Consider the following 17140-nt stretch of genomic DNA (forward strand, 5'->3'; position numbering starts at 1 on the left):
TCAGACAGGGCCTGACTATTCAGTGTGCAAGTCTTTGGGGATTTGTGTACATATGGGCATTGCATGATTCCATTGTATGACTACACTAAAGCAGCTATAAAGTAATATTCATTAATGCCTCTTAGAAAATATCCAAGTACTAGATCAAAGAAAAATGCAGCCAAAATGATAACATTTTGAAAATGTGGCTTTTCAATAAAAAAAAAAAAAAAAAAAAATAGTATAAACGATCTTATTCTGAAACTGCAAAGCAGAGACAAGCAATATGGTAGATCCCTCATCCATACAGGTATAACTGTAACAGTTTTTTGTTCACGCAAAACCACATTTGTACATACCTTATACACCACTTAATTACAGATTCAAATGTATTCACTACAAAAATGAAAGTGTGACATACTGCTTGGTCGGGATTGGTCCCAATGAAGGCAAACAGTTGCCCTAAAAGGACACTGTATGTTGGTTTATCCTTGCAGTCTTCAATAGCTAAAGACTGAAGCAGAGTGAAGGAGCTGCTCCTGTGGCTAGTGATGTTCCTTCTCCTGTAAAAATGGCAAAGAGAATATGAAAAACTGCAATATTGAGTTATATTTTTTTAAGAATCAGTGCCCAAATTTAAACACATAGACTTGCAAAGTCAGAAGACAAATCTGTACATAATCCTCTGTAATCCTGCATCTACGTTTGCACAATCTCCCAGCCCTGAAGTAACATTAGATCATTATCCCCAATAATAATTTGAGCTAATAATTCTGAGTATTCCTGCCCTCCTACAGGACAGCAAGATGCTAAAGGTTCAACCTTCTGCTGAATGTGGAATTAAACAGCAGTTCTCTCCTATACAAGTGTATACCACTAAGGAACGGTAACTGCTAACAGAACAGAGACAAGATAACTAATGTCATGTTTAGCCTTGCCTCTTAACACTGTCACTTGTCTAACACTGGGTGCACTCAATGGACCCTGGGAAATGTGCCTCAGGTTGTCTATAGAAAGAGAGAGACAGAGACTCATACATTTATTCTCCTTGGCATCACTAACAGACAGGACTTTCATTGGTAACCTCAGTCTGATAGTGTGCTAAGTCCCTGTTCTGCAAAATGCATTATAGAGAGATATTCTACTATTGAACACCTGACTGTATGTCACATTGACACCTGAGGGACTTTCGTGGACCATGATGCAGTGCAGGAGAACTTGGAAAGTCTACATGCTAATGCACCATAACATAACTTTAATGTATGGGTAATTCAATAACTGTAGATCCATATTTGTGCACTAAGAGAGAACTATAGGATTTCCATTTTGTTATTATTATCTTGAAAACAGATTTACCTTGGATTAGACCTGCTGAACTCTAAGTCACTACTTCCAATCATTTCCAGGTCAGAAGGGGCAGACATGCTGCGGAGGAAAACAGGCTGGCGCATGGCTTGAGATATAACTTTTGCTTCTGAGATAGACTTGCCAGCTGCAAGATGACAATGTTGGAATTACAGAATAGCAGTTGGCAAATCAAGCAGAATAAACCTGTTTCCTGGGCAACTAACATAATGCATTAACAATAACAGACCTCACAAATAAAACATTTGAAATAAAAAAACCTCTTTTGTATTAAGTCAGAAGAACAGATACAAGGTTTAAATGTAAAAAAAAATGCTTTTGTTTATTATATTACAGGTCCTTTAATAACTACACATTTAGCATTCCTTTTTAATTCATGTGGTGTTAATAAACAGTTAGTTTAAACTAGGCCAAAGTCACATATTTGTGCTTTTTGAAGAATTAATCCTTTACAGTATACCCAGATTCACATACCTTGAGGTTCAGTTGGAGTGCCAGATATGCTTCTCGTGATACCAGAATGTGCTGCAATAGTCACATGTAACAGGAGCTCTGCTCTATTCATCAGACTCTTAACCAATGTTTTGGTCTTAGCCATTGGGTGGGAAGGTTTTTGGATCAGGGAGTTCACCTCTTGAAAAAACTTCTCTCTAATGACAAATTCAGCATACAAATCGCTAATATAACAATGTACTGTATGAATATATATAGTTTACTGAATCTCCAGATGACTAGTATATCTAATCTAGTACATCTACTGCATTTCAAAACAAATGGGGTTTAAACAAAAATACTACTGAGGCAACCATTATTTGAGAAAAAAAAACCAAAAAAAAAAACCACAGACATTTTCTCTCTCTCGCACAATTTCTAGAAACAAATCCAAATAACCCAACTAACCCCTTATTAGCATAAGGCTAATGGCAAACAAAAAGTCTTTCACTGCCATAATCAGGCTGAAAAAACCAGCAGTGGTTAATATTCTCCTTCTGCCTGTCACTGCTTCCATCAGTGATCTATGGGAAACAGCAGATGTAGAAGTGACAGGAAGACTTCTGCTCCACTTGAACATTTATTGAGTATGATTACACAGCAGTCAAAATACTCCAAGTAACTACTTTAACTTCAGCTTCTGGGTTTTGTGTGCATGCTATATGTATATGTATAATAAAAAGCTCCAAACAAAACTATGGCAATCAGAATGCACACCACAAGTTGATCCATGAGCCATATATAACCCTCCTTTTTTCAATATTTCCTCCAAATACCTTTTTATAAACATTTTCGCAAAAGCCCCTTCAGCTGTAAACTACAGTCAAAAAGGTTTACTTTACAGTAGATATACAGTAGATATTTTGCATCCCACACTACATAACAGGGTTCAGTACTCCAAGAGCAGACACTTCTTTAATTAAAAGCATGTATTTTTTGAAAAACAATACAGTCAGTCACTAAAATGTCTTTTAAAGCATGCACTTAGGAAAATAGGCTTACCGCAGAGAGAAAACCATGTTTTCTGGATCACTTCCATCAGAAGGGACCTCTTTCATAGAACATAAAAGTTCAAGTTCCTTTAACTTGCTCTGCAGGTTAGGAACATTCAAGAAATGATAATCCCTACATTAGCAGCAATTACTGTATATATTCTCAAACACGAAAAGTCCACAATATTTCAATATAGTTAATGAAAACAAACAAATCAGCCCTATGATATATGTGGGTGGAGAAAATAGAGCTTTCTTCTTGCCTCTTGCATTTTGACATTATTTTACTATTTTAATGTCTTCTACATCAACCTGAAGTCAAACCAGGTCATGTTATGGTAACTTGCAAATTTGTTAGCTCTGAACTTTAAGTTGATGTGAGACCAGTCAGTTCACAGAACCGAAAACTGTGCATTTGGAAAGTAAATGTAATTCTAATTTGTAATATACATCAATACAGCATTTTTAGTGCTTTTAAAGTTATTAGTAAATGTAATTGCAACTGAAAGCAGTATTCATTTATCCCTTTCTGTTGTTTGAAACAATGTAGCAGAAGTCAGTTCTCTCCAGGTCTGTTTATCAGCTGGCTTCTATTACACTGTATATGGATTCCCAAAAAAGTTAAGCATTTACAGCAAAATAGACAGAGCTTTTAACAGTAACTACACAATTACACATAACCTTAAAAACCTTAAAAACTTTTGTACGTATAATGGAAACTTTTATAGAGTTACATTTGCATGATATGAATGTTTCTCACTAACTTATGGTTATACTCTAGGATCTTTTAACAGCCTTTATACAAAATTTTGTAGAAATTCTATTCTTTTAAAAATGTGAGTGGTCATTTACCAACTGCAGGGTACAAAAAAATGTATACAAATGAAACACTTGTTCTCTGCCTTGCCCTTTTTACAGAAATGCAGAGACTGTGTGAATACAGTTACCTGAATTTGTCAGCATTGTATTAATGAAAGTCAGGCAGAGGCATGTAGATGTCCCCCGTCACACATCTTACCCATCCTTAAACTTGCATGTCATTCCAAAGTTAGGGAGCAGGCTGCAACAGAGCCCTTTTTTTGTTTAAGTGCCCTCCAGCACTGTGCTTTACACCTATGCCTGGACTACCAATCTGGTTCTAGGTGCAGAAATGCAAGTAGTAGTACTACTTCAATGGTCAAAGTAAAGACTCCAGTGATCTCCAGAACTTAACACCAAATTGCTGATATGCAAAGTGGAATCAAAATCACTTCATTTCCAGGGTCAGACTAGTCCAACAGGAACTTGGAAAACCTTGCTCCTACTAGGCCCTAGACCCTTGGGCTTATTCCACTGCCTGTACCCTAGAGATAAAATTTTCCAGTTGGCCCCAAGTACACCCATCTGACATTGCTAACTGTTAGCTACGTCTCTTACTCTACAGGCCAATATTCTAGTTGGCTCTTTTTACTGCCTGGTACTTTCCTTGCTTACTGAACAAAGTCAGGTTCACGTTTGGTAGAATTTTAGTGGTTCTATAAGGCAACTGGCACACAAGCAGTTGAGAAGTACACCTCTTAGGGTGAAGACACACAGAGCTACTTAGTAGCAACTACTTGTCATGGCTACTAAACAACAGAAAATACCCTGCCATAAACAATACTGAGAACTGCCTCTGTTAAAACACACAGAGACTGTTATCAGTAAAAGATCAGCACTGTTTGTTTTAGTAGCCATGACAAGTAGCTGCTACTAGTAGCTCTGTGTGTCTTCACTCTTACAGCTCTCAGCTAAGGAGCTTTTCAGCCTGAAAATATAAGGGCTCTGGCACACGGGGAGATTAGTCGCCCGCGACAAATCTCCCTGTTCCCGGGCGAATAATCTCCCCGAATTGTCATCCCACCGGCAAAATTTTAAATCGCCGGTTGGATGGCATACAAAGCAGTGTGATTTCAGTGAAATCGCAGAAGTTTCCTCTCAAGGCAAATTCCGCGATTTACATTTTCGCCGGTGGGATGGCAATTCAGGGAGATTAGTCGTCAGCGAACAGGGAGATTTGTCGCGGGCGACTAATCTCCCCGTGTGCCAGAGCCCTAAACTATAGCATGTTATTAATGAAAGCACCAATATGGGTGCTTTCGGGCATATTCTATTCAAGTCACTGGGTGCTACAAGTGGTGATTTTGGGTACTTTTTAGTAAATGGAAGTTCTTATAATAATTTGGTAGATAACTAGCTAGTCGCATACTATACCTCATTAAAATGATAGTCGTAAAAAAAGGGAGCGTTGTTCTCCAGCTTTCCATTCTGAGCATCTTCCACTTCACTTTGCCACTTTTGTTCCAGTTCTGCAACACTCTGTTGGACAAAACATACATTAAGGAGGGAAATGTAAGGGGGGAAATGTAAGATAACACTTTATGTTATGCTTATTATGTGATTTATACATATATGTCTCGCGCATTTGGGATTTGTTTGAATAAAACATAACCAGTTTGATTAACCCATTCCTGTTAAATACTGACTTAAACCAGCCATTATCAATAATAAAAGAAGAATTTTTTCAGCAAAGCACACGGGTATACATAAACTATGCAGAAAAGTCATAGAGAATAGTTAAGAATACACATACATGCCCAGGCTGCCTCCACATACCGAAGCATAATTCTGGGCTGCCTTTGGGCTTCTTTCATTACAGTAAGAGCTAGAGAGATATTTTTTCCTTCAGGCAAAGTCATTAACTGGAAATAATATTCCAGGGAGGGTTTAAAGCTATCCCACTTATTGAGTAGGAAAATAGTCAAAGCTTTCCATTTAATCTTTATTCTCCCCTACTTCTAACATTTTTTAACCTTTCTTGTTGCCTGATCATAGGCAGTAATTAGGCTTTAAACCACAGATTCTTTCTGTACTTACACAACTACTAGGTAATAGTGCTAAGAGTTTTGGTATTAAATTGCTTATCCTTAATGGGTCACTTTCAAATTTTCCTGCAGGCTAGCCTTAGTAGAAGCAAATAACTGTACATCTCATTATTACAGTAACTATATATATATATATATATATATATATATTTTTTTTTTTTTTTTAATGATATCTTTGTAAAGGCTATGAGAAAACCTAGGAAGATGTTCCTCTTAATTCTCATTATAGCACTTTTCAGTTGAAATCAAATCATACCGCCTTGTGGCTTCTTGCTAGGGATCATATAGAATAGATGATAAGAAAGTAGACATGAATGTAACCGGGGGGAGCACTGAGTACAGCATATCTATTGCAAAGTTTAGCTTAATTTGAAGTGTCATACTTGACATGTTTCGGTCCCTTTAAGTGCCCTTTATTAAATGTGCCCAGCTTTAGTAAGAGACAATGTCAGTTTAAGCAGGATAAAAATTGCAAGCTGAAACAGTGACAGAGGCTGGATAAGCAATGGAGCATGGGAAAAATAGAAAGGAAGAATTAAAAAATAAAGTTAAAGTAACTCTTTAACCAGTTTATTGTATTTTGTGCATCAGAAAAAAAAACCTTGTGCTTAGTAGTGGTGAGAAGAAAGCACATCATTTTCTTTCAATAATGGTGAAAATCTGATTTTACTAAAACACCAAAGTAATGTTTAAGGCAAAATACACGGTTTACTGAAAACAAACGCAAAACTGCATAATTACCATAAAACAAAGCAACATATAGTCAACACTTTGTGTTTGGAGAACCACATAGTAGGGCCATTTAAAGGACAATGAAATGTTAATATAAATTAAAAGTAAATTTAAAGGCATTCTTTTTAAGTACTTACTGCATATCTAAATTCCCAGATCCCTGCTTGCTTCTCTGAGATATGGTGCTGGCAGCCTACAGCAGTGTGAAGACTCCAGTGACATCACTGAAATCTCTCTCCCCTTCCTGTAGGCTGCCAGTGGCAGTAGCCTTCCTATTCTCTGAGAATGTGTGTAACTTGATCCTGTCTCCTGTTCTGAGCTACACATGCCCACCAGCCAATCAGAAGCGGATCTGGCAGAGGGGAGGGGGGGGGAGGGAATGAAACACATGTGCAGTATGAAGCATGGAGGGAAAGGAAGGGAGAATACCTTTTTAGAGATGGCTGCCTGTTCTAGAAAATGTGAAGTAAGTGTGACTGAGTAAATATTTGATTAGGTGAGTGTGGCGTTTTTACTAAACAACAGGAGGACTATTGGGCAGTATGCTTTTTACATTTTGACTTGCATTCTTCTTTAAGTGCGAAAAACTAAAATTGTTGAGCGTCCACAGAATAATCAATTGTAATGTACTATTCTGTAAAATAGATTTCTGCTTTACTAGTGTCTATTACTTTACCTGCAATTGTCTTTCCATTGCATTGAGCTTCTTAAAAGTTTCCCCCATTATTTTACATAATAAATCATATTCTTCTAGATGTTCTTCTCGATACTGGAAGTTTATTAAAGACTGCAATGCATCGACCAGGTTCAAGTGTTTAATGACGCAAGATACAACCATTTCTTCCATCACATCAGGCTGGATAACCTCTCTGCAAGAAGACATAGGTAATAAGTTTAAAACTTTTAAGTAACCCATTATCTGGAAAGCTGTTATCCAGAAAGCTCCAAATTACAGGAAGGCCATTTACCATAGGCTCCATTTAAATGAAATAATTCAAGCTTTAAAAAATAATTTTCTTTTTCTTTGTATCAATAAAACAGTACTTTGTACTTGATCCCAACTAAGACAAAAAATTTGGGTTTATATAATGTTTAAATGATTTTTAGCAGACTTAAGGTATGGCAATTCAAATTACAGAAAGACCCCTTACATGACCATTCTCCGTAACAGTTCCCATACCTGCACTATAAAGTGGGCCTTAAACCCAAACAGTATGTAAAACATGTGAGTAAACTGATTGGGTGTAGGTCAGGAGGAAAGACAAGACACAGACATTTTTACACAGATTTTACAAGCTGTGATATAAACATACTTTATGCTTGGTCTAAACTGTGGTCGAGCGCGTCCAGATATTTCCCTGAGCTTGATCATAATACCAGGAGGCAGTCTGATTCTTGGCAGTTCAAAATAGTTCCCAACTGGTGGCAACAAGATGTCAGATGGATACGTAAATTCTTGGTCTTCTTCTATAGTAAGGGGCAGCGGCGAAGGGCTTGGGGTGAGTGCCGGGGATAAAGCACCATTAGCCTCCACCTGCCACTGACACCTAATAAAACATAAACAGCCTAATAAGCACAAAAACATGACAGTTAACTAAACCCCCATCAGTTTGGCACATATTAATTTCTGACCTTGAAATTAGAAATGTAATGAGATAAGGGATTTTTCGTCTTTCATGTAATGTTTCTATACTGGCATTTGATAACAGAAGCAGCCAAAAGGGAAAGTTAACTAAGCCAAAATTCATAATAAAGCAGAGCTAAATTTAAGTTTAAAGGGTTGCATGGACTGTTTCTGAAAGTGTTTGTTTCAGAAACAGTCCAGAAAGTGAAAATGTTTAGAGCTCTTTCAGCTGAAAAAAATGAAGGGTCAGTCTTTTTTTCACCAGATTCGCTAACCAGACATTATTCCACAGGGCTTCAATGAAACAGCTCAAAAGACATGGTGGTTTGAAATACAGTAACTTTTTCAAAGGGTATCTCCCAGAAATAGGGGAACTCTTGTTTTAATCAGCTAGAAGTTCCCTAAATCATATGATTTTGCATACAACAGATGACATATGCCCTTCTTCTAAGCAATGTCCTTAAACACCTTTTACTCACACAGAATGTACAGTCTTCTTACAAATACTGACCTCTGCAAAAGCTTTGACCTCAACAGATCGTGACAAGTCAACTCTTCTTTTGTGATTTCTGGACCATTGTACAATATACGCAGCATGGAACAAGCCAAGACAGACAGACCTAAAGCCAGGTCTACTAGAAATGGCAAGCCCCCTGACACATCTTCTGAGGACTCCTAAAAAAATACATTAGGCAAGTTATATGAAGTGCAGTGATGCACTAATATAAGCTTGTATCATGCTGAACATGGTAATTTTTAGAACAAGCACAAGAGAAATAAGAATAAAATGAGTGTTAAAACAACACAGAGGCTGGTTTAAATATCTATTTAAAACCTATGTTTAAACTATTGAATGATTGAATACAACGGATATGTGAATTTGTGTTTCTTACATTACTACCCCAACAATTAATATTATTTATTTAAATTATAATACCATGCAGTATAAGGCGATCACCGCTGTCATCAAACCATGTAATGGTAATGCAAGAAGTATATTAGTATATTTTATTATATACATAAACTCACCTGAGCTCTGACAGTGCACGCAAAACCCCACATTGCTTTATCAGGAGTGTTGTGCTCACGCCCACTTCTCATTTCGAAGGAGAATGTCACAGTATCACCTTCCACCTGTCATATCAATTAGATACTTAGTACAGCAATGAAAGAAAGAAGTAACAAAACAATATATGGCATACTCTTGAATTTCACTGTGGAGATGGGAAGGCTGATCTTAAAGGGATACCTTGAAAAAAAGGGAGAGAATTAAAGACCTACTTCATCTCACCCAAATAGTCTTAACAGTGAAGGTGGAAATGAGTGCTTGTTTGCCAGAGCAAAAATAATGTCTCAAGTATACTTTTATTAGTAATTCTTTTATAGGAGAAAAAGGGATGCTAGGAACCTGCACCTTCAAATCCCCTTAATTGCCGGTGATGTAACAAATATGGGAATGTGGACACTGTCCTGTTTTTCTTATACCTTTGTGGCCACCTAGCACTAAATGTTAGAATTGCAGTTCACACAAGGTTAAGCATTCCATGCAAATAATATTTTTTTTATTTGCCATCATGTGACAACCATATCAGGAAATTAGGATGATACTACTACTACTACTACTAAAATATAACCATTTTTTGTTCATGCAAACATACATTTCAGGAAAAAAAATTACCTTAACCAAATCTTTTGGCCAGCCTGTACCTAAAACACTTCTACTGCCATACCCCAGGGTATTTCCACCATATTCGGCAACTTTTCTGCTGTTTGTGTTGGGTCCCGCATATATCACCAGCTGAAGAAAAAAATTACATTTTTTCAAGTGAGTAAAATTTAATATAGCACTATTGTTTCTAAATGTTTAGAGTTCAATTACATAAGCATTTGTTAGGGAATAGGCAAGGATAAAACCCAGTTATGTTCAGGTGCTCTTCAGTTTTTTTGGTTTTCCTTTGCCTAGATTGTAAAGTAAAGGTTCCCAAACTGGGAGTCTGGCTCCCCCTAATGGGCACTAAGCAGTGGATGGGAGGTGGGGTGGGAAACAAGGTCAAGGGCATGAAGGACATGTATTGTGATATACAGGTTAAACACTTACAGTGGCTTGCAAAAGTATTCGGCCCCCTTGAACTTTTCCACATTTTGTCACATTACAGCCACAAACATGAATCAATTGTATTGGAATTCCACATGAAAGACCAATACAAAGTGGTGTACACATGAGAAGTGGAACGAAAATTATACATGATTCCAAAAATGTTTTACAAATAAATAACTGCAAAGTGGGGTGTGCGTAATTATTCAGCCCCCTTTGGTCTGAGTGCAGTCAGTTGCCCATAGACATTGCCTGATGAGTGCTAATGACTAAATAGAGTGCACCTGTGTGTAATCTAATGTCAGTACAAATACAGCTGCTCTGTGACGGCCTCAGAGGTTGTCTAAGAGAATATTGGGAGCAACAACACCATGAAGTCCAAAGAACACACCAGACAGGTCAGGGATAAAGTTATTGAGAAATTTAAAGCAGGCTTACGCTACAAAAAGATTTCCAAAGCCTTGAACATCCCACGGAGCACTGTTCAAGCAATCATTCAGAAATGGAAGGAGTATGGCACAACTGTAAACCTACCAAGACAAGGCCGTCCACCTAAACTCACAGGCCGAACAAGGAGAGCGCTGATCAGAAATGCAGCCAAGAGGCCCATGGTGACTCTGGACAAGCTGCAGAGATCTACAGCTCAGGTGGGGGAATCTGTCCATAGGACAACTGTTAGTCGTGCACTGCACAAAGTTGGCCTTTATGGAAGAGTGGCAAGAAGAAAGCCATTGTTAACAGAAAACCATAAGACGTCCCGTTTGCAGTTTGCCACAAGCCATGTGGGGGTCAGATGAGACCAAAATGGAACTTTTTGGCCAAAATGCAAAACGCTATGTGTGGCGGAAAACTAACACTGCACATCACTCTGAACACACCATCCCCACTGTCAAATATGGTGGTGGCAGCATCATGCTCTGGGGGTGCTTCTCTTCAGCAGGGACAGGGAAGCTGGTCAGAGTTGATGGGAAGATGGATGGAGCCAAATACAGGGCAATCTTGGAAGAAAACCTCTTGGAGTCTGCAAAAGACTTGAGACTGGGGCGGAGGTTCACCTTCCAGCAGGACAACAACCCTAAACATAAAGCCAGGGCAACAATGGAATGGTTTAAAACAAAACATATCCATGTGTTAGAATGGCCCAGTCACAGTCCAGATCTAAATCCAATCGAGAATCTGTGGCAAGATCTGAAAACTGCTGTTCACAAACACTGTCCATCTAATCTGACTGAGCTGGAGCTGTTTTGCAAAGAAGAATGGGCAAGGATTTCAGTCTCTAGATGTGCAAAGCTGGTAGAGACATACCCTAAAAGACTGGCAGCTGTAATTGCAGCAAAAGGTGGTTCTACAAAGTATTGACTCAGGGGGCTGAATAATTACGCACACCCCACTTTGCAGTTATTTATTTGTAAAAAATGTTTGGAATCATGTATGATTTTCGTTCCACTTCTCACGTGTACACCACTTTGTATTGGTCTTTCACATGGAATTCCAATAAAATTGATTCATGTTTGTGGCTGTAATGTGACAAAATGTGGAAAAGTTCAAGGGGGCCGAATACTTTTGCAAGCCACTGTATTTGCTTTATTAAGTAATCCTGGAACTAGAGCAGTGGTACTGACATGACATGTTTTCACATATCGGTAATGCTGCTACGATCTAAGGAGAGCTGTAAACAATGCTAAGCCAAAAAATTAAAAGTTGGCCTTGACCCCCAACCCAGTGCTCAAAAGGATCATAAGCACTGGGTGCCGATCAACATTCTACATGCTGCACTGATAAATGCTGATACAACAGGGCAAATGAATATAAATTATATATATATATATATATATATATATATATATATATATATATATATATATATATATATATATATATACATATGTATCTGGAAAACCTACACAGGATTACATTAGGCCCATTTTTATTCAAACTTATTTAAAGAAAATGGCATCACTTTTAGACTTCTTTGAAGAAGAATGCCCCCTAAATATTACGAGCCATTTAGTATTAACATGCTGCACTGGTCCGACTTCAACTGGTGCAAGTACCATGTTTGTGCCAGGTCAGCTAGTCTCCACAATCTTAAATGAATATCCTCTCCCCCAGCTACTTAGTAAGAACCCATAAGGTGATGGAAAAACATGCCACTATCTAACAGGGGGCAGCCGGCCCAGGGCAATACATTCATGTAGCTGGGGCTGTAAGGTAAACAGTTGTATGATATTGTTTTGTCATGAAGTCCATTAAAATACCTTGCAAGTCAGATACATGAAAGCTCTGTTTCACTCATTGCCATTTACCTTATCATAATCGTACTGTGAAGAGCACCTGCTGTCAAACCGGAGGTACAAACAACGAGCTCCAGGAATGTGCACAGTCTCTTTAAACTTGTAATTGTCTCTGACTGGATGAGATGTTTCCACAGTCTTTCCTGCAGCCCATGGCGCAGGAATCTTTAGCCCAGTGAGGAAACCAGGCTCCTCCTTTTCTTCCAGCATCCTTTATAAAAAATGGAGGATGAATAATGTCACAGAATGCAAAAATACTGAATGATCTACACCGCACTTAGTCCAAGCCCAAAACAAGTTAGAACCATGAACGGCCTTTCATTTATATGAAACAAATAAGTTTATTTGTCAGAAGTAATGCAACTGAAGTTTAAATTATTCCCGGTGGCTTTGCCCAGAACATTTTGCAAACTTGAAGCCAATAGCAATATTTTTTATGCTTTACATGCCTGTATTTATTTGGAAGTATCTATTCTGATAGAGACCAAAGCTTCCATTTATGAAAAAAGAATCAGTAGTCTATTTTAAGTGTCTACTTTTTTGGTGCCTAAATATGATAATTTTTGAAGCTTATACCATATAATGCACAAATATATAATTATAATACAGATATTAAATCTATTATCCAAAATACTTGGAACTTGGGGTTTTCTGTAATGTGGAGACAATGTCCAAAGTTTTTTTTGTTTTCCTTTCCCTAGATTGTAAAGTAAAGGTTCCCAAACTGGGAGTCTGGCTCCCCCTAATGGGCACTAAGCAGTGGATGGGAGGTGGGGTAGGAAACAAGGTCAAGGGCATGAAGGACATATATTGTGATATACAGGTTAAACACTTATTTGCTTTATTAGGTAATCCTGGAACTATAGCAGTGGTACTGACATGACATGTTTTCATATATCGGTAATGCTGCTACGAGGTAAAGAGAGCTGTCACTTAATATTCTGCTGATTTAAATAATAAACAAGGTAGCAGAAACAATAAAGGGACAGTATACCACCTTGTTCAAAACAAGTTTAGGGTATAAGGCGTGTACTAAGCATGCTTTTTGCTTATTGTCATGAAAGATATATGGATTTAGTGGTTTCTTGAGATAAACAGGAAAATTGAAGATACTCCATGTTTGGTCCTTGCAAAGTAGATAATTAGATAACCATCAAAATCCAATCTGTGAACTATCCGGCACAACTGTTTGTTTGAGGGAAACACTGCATGCTTGGTCCTCATCCAACAAGATAAAAGATGAAACAAAGAAACCATTCAACTTTATCTGGTCCGATTTGGCATCCCACAAAATTACATGCTGTTGTGGGACAGCTAAGTCTATTTGACCAAAGTATCTCATATAGTTTTAGCCTAAGGGCCATGACACTGCGCACCGCAACAAATCTCCAATGTTGTGGGTGATAACCTCCCCGCAATGCCAGCTCCTAAAGGTGGCCATACATGGGCAGATTTAAGCTGCCAATTCAGCATCTTATCTGCCTATGTATGGGGCCCTATGAAATCTGCCAGATGTTAAATGGGCAGGTTTGATTTTTGGATCGAGGATCTCGTTGAATCACTGATGCAGCCCTTGCCCTGATGGCCTGTATCCCTGTTATGTACTTGGAGGCACCTGATATCACCCACCTTAGGTGGGCATACTGGGGAAAGAACTGCTTGTTTGGTGACCTTACAGGATTTAAACAAAGAAGGATAATGGTTGATCTGGATGGAACACAGCAGAGAGGAATTAAGGAAAATATCATATGCTAATATTAAATAATAACTGACAAATATCACAAGCATTCTTATATTAGAACATAATAATACAAATTATTGCATTTTTAAGAGCTGGCTCATGCAGACAGTTCATTATGATAACCATGGCAGGAAAGAAGCAGCTCATAAAAAACGATCTTTACATACACTTTCTGGTAGAACATGCATGCTAATGGTAATTTGTTTCTACATTAGCTATCCATTATCAGCTTACTAAAATATCAGAAGAAATCAATTTAGATGTACAGAAATAAAACAAGCAGATCTGTTTATGATTGATTACCTGTCATCAGTTAACAGTTTGTTTTTTTGCTCTGGAATTCCACTGGTGGTGTCCCCTGTATCTGCCAATACTGGACACTGGGTTTTAAGCAGCAGTGCAGTCTGAAAGACACAAAGTGTTAATTATTCATGGTCACACAGGTAAGAAGTTTATATTTATTTTATTGACTTCGTTAACAAATATTGTTCAACCACATGCATAGCTGCAGCTAAGATTTTTCTATCAATAAAACATTATGTATGTAAATGTTGTATATTTATACATAGACACAAATTCAGAGGAAGATAACCATGGCTAAAACAACATTTCTTTTACAGGTTGCCCTATACTGTGTATTTCAAAAGAGTGAACAGACAATTCAGAATGTTTCAAAAAAATGCACTAAAAGACTTCAATGTAAAATATGATTTCCTAATTTTTAGTTCCATTATTTTCATAATCCAAAATGACATGAGTACATCCATGTGCATCCCTATGTAAAAGCGACAGACACACAGCCAAGCTTTATTTGGTGCCTGCCCCTACACAGTCTACCTGGTTTTGATGCTGAGACAAGATTTATACACTTGGTTTAACATGGATCTAATGGACATCATTTACCAGAGTATGGCTACCTAGGAGCAAAACTAACATGTAACAGTACCACAATTACAGTAGCTAGCAGACATACAAAAAAATAACCATGAGAAAACTGTTTTCTTCCACTGAAAAATAATGTTGCTTGTTGCAGCAAAAATATACTAATATACTATTGAAGTGGAATAAAGATCCAATGAGCATGTTACAGATCAACACTGTCCGTGAGCTCTAACACACTGAAAAAAGAATAGAATAGTGTTCAACTAAAAATTGTGACAAACAGACACATTGGTGTGCTTTGATACATGTGTAATGCAGCTACATGCTGCCGTCCAGTAATTTAAACATTGCTCTCGGGAATCCACAGAAATACATAGTTTTTCTTTTGCTTGTTTATTAATGCTAACCTAGAGACCTTACCTGGCTAGTGTAAAGAACAAGCTGCACCAGCTGAGGCATAAGCGCATCTGCCATGGTTAATGTCTGTAAGTTTGGATGCATAAGGGATGTGAGAAGTACTGGGAGGAGATGGCCAAGCAGGGTGGACTTTGTGATCTGTTCAAGGCCTTTCAGTCTGAGACAAAAGTAAAAAAAGAAAAAAAAACATAAAAAAAAAAAAGCAATTTTAAAATATTCAAAATGCAGTGTGACAACAAGTAGAATTCAATATTTATTAGGTTATCTCATAGCAAATTAAGGAAAATACACAGAAGCTAATAAAATATATCTGATGGGCAGCTGATGCCTTTTAAATTTTAATTTAATTCAGGGTGATCTTCCATATGCTTGGGAAAAAAGTAGTTAATAGACTTAAGGTTGTTCATTGGGAAGATAAAAGTACCATTTCATTTTTCTTTTTTTTTTTTTAAAGGAAACCACCTTACAATTTAATTTTATCATATTACAAACCTATTCATTTGGAAACTAGTTTTATCTTTATGTGGAAGTTGTAAGAATGACAGACAAGAGGATAAATGGCAATAGGCCTCAGAAGAAATAGCTGATTCTATATAGCATATATCATTTAAATTGGACAGCATTAGATTTCCAATTAGAGACAAGAAAAAAAAAAAAAAAAAATTTCATATTGTTACAGTCCATGTGATAAGAAAATTCTATGGAGAAAATTCTATTTAATTTGCATTTCTGTGGACTTCATACAAGTAATCCCCCTTTAAGTACTACATGACAAAACTGATTTCATTCCATCCTTCCATCATATTACCTTAAATCTCTGTCTAACAGGTCGCTGTTGATAAGAGCAGTGGTCACTCGCTGCAGAATATCCAGAACTTCATCACAACCAGAAAGTATCTGGGTTGCCAAAGCCAAGATGCTGGCCTGGAGTTCCTACAAAGTGACAAACATGGCAAAACTGGCTAAAGTTAATGTATATCTGATATTCCAATAAAGAAACATTTTACTTCTGTTTGCAAAACCGGTAATGCTCATGATGGATATTAAATGAAAAATTAAATGATTATGCTAAACAAAGCTTCTGTAATGTCTAATTGATTAACTCTATTAAGCTGCTGTAAAATCCGGTCTGATGTTTGTATATTAAAGCACGGTATGGCTCCTTAGCTTGAGGCTTCCTAGAAAGCGAGTCCTATTTAGTCATACAAAATAATTTGAATACATAACATCCATCTTTTACTCAAACTAAAAGTATTTTAATAAAAAATGACATGGAATAGAAACATGTATATTTTAAACCCTGATGGCAGCATCTCTTCATCCAATTATGTGCAGTACACACTAGTAACTGGTATTCTGAGCTTTCTTACAGTACATTGTACCCTCTACCTGGTCAGATTAGGAGGTGGTGCTTGGTCATACAGCACAACTGAGGTATGTCACCATGCAGAATAACTAAATGCTAATTAAACAAAATGTAACCTACATCTAACGCTTATTGTGCTAAAGGCATGCCACACAACTATTGTTACAGTGTTCCCATTCACTTGAAGATTTTCTGTTAGGGGAACTTTTACCCACTGCACACTCTACCTCGCCTATGTGGTACCACAGAATTTGGACT

The 17140-nt window shown here is 37.4% G+C and overlaps 1 protein-coding gene across 4 annotated transcripts in view; it reads right to left on the reverse strand.

Moving 5' to 3' along the window:
• Positions 1-17140, reverse strand: part of hectd4 (HECT domain containing E3 ubiquitin protein ligase 4) — a 96958-nt gene that overhangs the window by 43760 nt on the left and 36058 nt on the right. For all 4 annotated transcript variants that reach the window (XM_012968793.3, XM_012968794.3, XM_004910504.4 and 1 more), the window contains exons 18-31: positions 16325-16449; positions 15520-15673; positions 14521-14621; positions 12489-12687; positions 9766-9885; positions 9117-9221; positions 8599-8762; positions 7777-8010; positions 7140-7332; positions 5061-5165; positions 2839-2927; positions 1819-1994; positions 1336-1471; positions 401-542 (exon numbers count right to left, since the gene is read on the reverse strand). In XM_012968793.3, coding sequence (XP_012824247.1) covers positions 401-542; positions 1336-1471; positions 1819-1994; positions 2839-2927; positions 5061-5165; positions 7140-7332; positions 7777-8010; positions 8599-8762; positions 9117-9221; positions 9766-9885; positions 12489-12687; positions 14521-14621; positions 15520-15673; positions 16325-16449 — 2043 coding nt within the window. The remainder of the gene's footprint in view (positions 1-400; positions 543-1335; positions 1472-1818; positions 1995-2838; positions 2928-5060; positions 5166-7139; positions 7333-7776; positions 8011-8598; positions 8763-9116; positions 9222-9765; positions 9886-12488; positions 12688-14520; positions 14622-15519; positions 15674-16324; positions 16450-17140) is intronic.

Source organism: Xenopus tropicalis, chromosome 1, assembly GCF_000004195.4.
Source record: "Xenopus tropicalis strain Nigerian chromosome 1, UCB_Xtro_10.0, whole genome shotgun sequence".
Taxonomy (NCBI): Eukaryota; Metazoa; Chordata; class Amphibia; order Anura; family Pipidae; genus Xenopus; species Xenopus tropicalis.